General features: G+C 39.2%; 1 protein-coding gene across 2 annotated transcripts in view; it reads left to right on the top strand.

Annotated features, from left to right (window-relative positions):
- Ccdc18 (coiled-coil domain containing 18) overlaps nucleotides 1-5,217 on the top strand; it is a 113,373-nt gene that overhangs the window by 16,792 nt on the left and 91,364 nt on the right. For both annotated transcript variants that reach the window (XM_013018350.1, XM_013018351.1), the window contains exons 7-8: nucleotides 257-353; nucleotides 4,180-4,301. In XM_013018350.1, the coding sequence (XP_012873804.1) occupies nucleotides 257-353; nucleotides 4,180-4,301 (219 nt within the window). The remainder of the gene's footprint in view (nucleotides 1-256; nucleotides 354-4,179; nucleotides 4,302-5,217) is intronic.

Consider the following 5,217-nt stretch of genomic DNA (forward strand, 5'->3'; position numbering starts at 1 on the left):
ACTTCTGGCTTTTTTCTTTTTGCTTATGTGGTACTGAGGAATCGAACCCAGGGCCTCATGCATGCAAGGCAAGCACTCTACCACTGAGCCACCTTCCCAGTCCCTGCCCTTGAGCTTTTGCTCAAGGCTAGCACTCTACCAGTTGAACAACACCACAATTTTTGGCTTTTGCTGTTTATGCAGCACTGAGGAATTAACCCCAGCACACTACCACTAAGCCACATTTCCCAGCCCTCAATATGTCTTTAAATTTTAGAGCTGAACGACAAAGGAATGAAGCACTATATAATGCTGAAGAGTTAAGTAAAGCTTTCCAACAATATAAAGAAAAAGTGGCCGAAAAACTGGAAAAGGTAAGAGGCAGTTGTACAAATTTAATATTTTGTATTACTATTTTCTAAAAATAAAGGTATATATAAGTGCAGTGTGTTTATGGTTAAAGAACAAAGTAATTTTTAGGATTTTATTCATAATAAAATATTAAAATAGAATCATTTTTGGTGGGGGGGAGGTCTGGTCGTGGGGCCTGAACTCTGGGCCTGGGCACTGTCCCTCAGCTCTTTAGCTCAAGGCTAGCACTCTACCACTTGAGCCACAGTGCTACTTCCGGCTTTTTTTCTTTTTGCTTATGTGATGCTGAGGAATCAAACCCAGGGCCTCATGCATGCAAGGCAAGCACTCTAATACTGAGCCACCTTCCCAGCCCCTAAAATAGGATCTTAAATTTATTTTTGTCTTTTTTTTTTTTTGAGACAATATCTTCCTATGCTTTCCAGGTTGATCTTAACTCAAGGTTCTCCTGCCTCAGCCTCTCAAGTAGCTGGGATTACATGCATATATCACTATGTTCAGCAAAACAAAACAAAATCTAAAATATCAATTAAGGATAATATTTACCAGTCCGTTATTTTTTTATTTTTATTTTTTGCCAGTCATGGTGCCTGAACTCTGGGCCTAGGCACTGTCCCTCAGCTCTTCAGCTCAAGACTATCGCTCTACCACTTGAGCCACAGCACCACTTCCAGCTTTTTCTGCTTATGTGGTGCTGAGGAATCGAACCCAGGACCTCATTAATGCAAGGCAAGCACTCTACCACTGAGCCACCTTCCTAGCCCCACCAGTCTGTTATTATCAACACAAAATTTCTTTTTTGTATATGTGTGCTAGCCTGGGGACTTCAACTCGGGGCTGGGCACTGTCATTGACCATCTTTTATTCAAGGGTAGCACACCACTTGAACAACAGCTCCAATTCTGGCTTTTTTGGTGACTAATTGGAGATAAGTGGCTTATGGACTTTTCTTGCCCAGGCTGGCTTTGAACCACAATACTCAGATCTCAACCTACTGAGTAGCTAGAATTACAGGCATAAGCTACCAACACCTGGCTCAGTCAACACAAAATTTCTTTATCTGAAAAGGAAAAACAGTATGGATAGGCAAAGGAAGAAATGTGAACATAAATATTAAGTGGATAGAGCTAGAGAAGAAGCAGAAGATTTATTGTAGTCACCTACTGAAAGGTACAGTACAGTACTTTCTGTAGCCGTCCACCAGTTTCCCTTGACCTGACATCCTAGCAGGGCTCACTTCTGTCTTTCAGAGGGAAGGTCCTTTGAACTCACCTTATACAGGAAGACAATGACTTTATTACATACATTTAATTTCTTTAAATAATTTCTTTAAATAAATACACATAATAAAATGTGTATGGAAGAACGCTACAAGTTGAATATTCAGATATTGAGGTAAGACCAGAGATCCGTTCTAGAAATACATTCTATAGAAGCTGGATGCCTGTAAAAAAGCTACAGTACATATAAACAGTGAAAGAAAAAGAAGAAGAAAAAAGGTAGTAGTGGCTTTTGCCTGTACTCGTAGCTACTCGAGAGCTTGAAATTGGGAGAATCCACCATTCCAGGTTAGCCCAAGCAAAAAGTTAACAATACTGATCTATTTTCAACTAGTGCTTAGTCACAGTGGTGCATATCTGTCATCTTAACTTGGACGCTAACACTGGGAAGGTTGTAGTTCAGGTCAGCTTGCATAGAAAAGTCTATGAACTCCATTTCAACTGAAGAAGCTGGGTATAGTGGCCTGTGCATGTCATCCTAACTACAGCAGGAAATCTAAGATAGGATGACTGCAGTCTGGGCAAGAAGAAGAACCTCATCTCAAAAATAATCAGTGCTAAAAAGGGCTGAATGTAGAACACTTGCCTAGTAAGCATAAGGCCCAGTATTCAAGCCCAAATATTGCCAAAAGGAGGAAGAGAATAATAGTTGGTCAAAGGTAAGAATGGCCAGAATCCAACAAAGTTCCCAACCACATTAGGTACTAAGATCAAGGAAGACGATGTCATTTGACATTCTTCTGCACTATACCTGAATATACCATTTAGTAGTACAAAAGATATATTTTAAGTGAAGTTATGACCTAAGTGATAGAGCACTAGCCTTGAGCAAAAAAGCTCAGGGACAGTGCCCAGGTTTTTTTTTTTTTCTGGTCGTGGGGCCTGAACTCTGGGTTGTGTGTGTGTGTGTGTGTGTCTTTTTTGGTCAGTCCTTGAACTTTTTTTATGTCTTCAGTCATGGGGCTTGAACTCGGCTTGAGCACTGTCCCTTAGCTCTTTAGCGCAAGGCTAGCACTCTACCACTTGAGCTACAGCACCACTTCCAGTCCTTGAAGTTTTTTGCCAGGCTTGAACTCAGGGCCTAGGTACTGCCCTGAGCTTCTTTTGCTCAAGGCTAGCACTGTACTACTAAAGCCACAGTGCCACTTCTGGCTTTTTCTGTTTATATGGTATTAAGGGATTGAACCCAGGCCTTCATGCATGCTATGAAAGCACTCTACCACTAAGCCACATTCCTAGGCCCTTAGATATTGAAATCTTAAGTGTAAATTAGTTAATCAGATCACTGTTTTGAAAGCCTTGCAGTAAGTCCCTACAGGATCTAAATGTCTTAGAAGTGATTTTTAATGAAGTGATTCATTAAGTGGAGAAAAATTAAGTAGGAGGAATATCTAGGGGTACATTAGTTACTTTTCCATAGCTATGACAAATACTTGGTAAAACAAGTTAAAGGAAAGATTTATTGTGGCTCACACTTTTAGAGGTCTCTGTACCTCATAGTGAAAGTATATAGAGCAGAGTAGTTCACATTTGATTACCAAGAAGGGGGGGGGGGGATGCAGGAAGCAGTAAGAATAAGACCTAACTTTCAAGGACACATTCTTGGTGACCTACTTTATCCAACTAGGCACTACTTTTTGGCACCTCTCAATAATGCTATCATACTAGGAATCCATGGGGATTAATCCATTCATTAACTCAGAGATCTAATAGTCTAATTGTTTGTATAAATGTCATCAGAGATATATCAGAGTTATGCTTCACTAATCTCCTAGGTATTTCTCAATCCAATCAAGTTGAATAATAGAAGATTGACCATTATGTATAATCAGAGTTAGAAGGATGAAGTTGTATTGGAGTATTGGAGTCTAGCTGGGGCAGAAATTTAGCATGAGGCTTTCTCAAAAATAAGCTTTTTGTAGCATAAGTCTGAGGTCCCAGCTACTTGAGAGGTAAGTTGGTGAATTAATGGTCCAAGTTAACCCTGGAAAGAGTGCCAAACCCTATGTAAGAAATTGAAACCAAAGGGGCTGGGAAGGTGGCTCAGTGGTAGAGTGCTTGTCTTGCATGCCTGAGGCCTTGGGTTTGATTCCTTAGCACCACATAAGCAAAAAGAAAAAAGCCGGAAGTGGCGCTATGGCTCAAGTGGTAGAGCGCTAGCCTTGAGCTGAAGAGCTGAGGGATAGCGCCCAGGCCCAGAGTTCAGGCCCCACGACTGGAACCAAAAAGAAAAAGAAAAAAAAAGAAATTGAAACCAAAAAGACTTTTCTGAAATATTTGCTCTGAAATTAGTAAGTTGAATACAGAATCCATGTTTGAGTTGCTTGCCTTGTTTGGCCAGAGCCCTTTTGCTTTGAGGTGACAGTACTCATTTCTTTTAGAAGGATTTCAGGACAGATATTGCCCAGTAACTTCACTCTTCTGTAAGAATGAGAAGTTACACATATGAAATACTTAGTCTACTCCTACTTCTTTCTTAAATGTTTAAAACACCTAATATTATGGTGACTTCATTAATATGTCCACTTAAAACAATTTTTTGTTTTAGGTTCAGACTGAAGAAGAAGTATTAGAGAAAAATCTTAGTAACTGTGAAAAAGAAAATAAAAGGCTACAAGAAAAGTGTAGTGCATATAAAAATGAACTTGAGGTTCTGAAAGAGAAATTAAGGTACAGTATTCTATTGTGGAAAATGATATTTTGTGTAGAAATGGAAACTGAAACATTCATATATTTAAAAACAAAGTTTTATATTTTGTGGTTATAGATTTACATACTATAAAAAGATAAGCTGGGCTGGGAAGGTGGCTCAGTGGTAGAGCACTTGCCTTGCATGCCTGAGGCCCTGGGTTCGATTCCTTAGTACCACATAAGAAAAAAGAAAAAAGCCGAAAGTGGTGCTGTGGCTCAAGTGGTAGAGCACTAGCCTTGAGCTGAAGAGCTGAGGGATAGCGCCCAGGCCCAGAGTTCAGGCCCCATGACTGGACCCAAAAAAAAAAAAAAGCTTCATAACTGAAACTTTTTTAGGTATATAGTTAAATTTTAAGTGTATTCTAAATTATAAGTGTTAACATACTTATAACTATAAGCTAATACTAGTCAACATATGTATTTGTTTTACATATTTTAGAGAAAATTAGCCCAGACATATTATATGATTACATTAGCTGGCTAGTAAAGATAATCAAATAAAAAGAAATTTTTATATTGTGAGGAATCATGTAGTCTAACCTCGTTAAGTAAAGACACAGACCCAAAGAGTAACTACTATTTGTTCAAGGTTCAGATGGTAGATGATGAGTAAAGGGAATTGCTCAAGTGGTAGTCTTATCTAGCAAGCTTAAGGCCTTGAATTCAAATCCCATTGCTGCCAACAAAAGAAAATGTTGAAGCCAGGCACCAATGGCTCATGTCTGTAATCTTAGCTACAGCTAATGTGGGCAAGGAAGTCCATGAGACTCATTTTTAGTTAACTTCCAAAAGGCCAAAAGTGATAATGTAGCTCAAGTGGTAAAGTAGTAGCCCTGAGCTTTTAAAAAAGCTAAGGGGCAAAACCTAAGCCTTGAGTTCAAGCCCTATTTTTTTT

This window comes from Dipodomys ordii, unplaced genomic scaffold (assembly GCF_000151885.1).
Source record: "Dipodomys ordii isolate 6190 unplaced genomic scaffold, Dord_2.0 Scaffold39, whole genome shotgun sequence".
NCBI lineage: Eukaryota > Metazoa > Chordata > Mammalia > Rodentia > Heteromyidae > Dipodomys > Dipodomys ordii.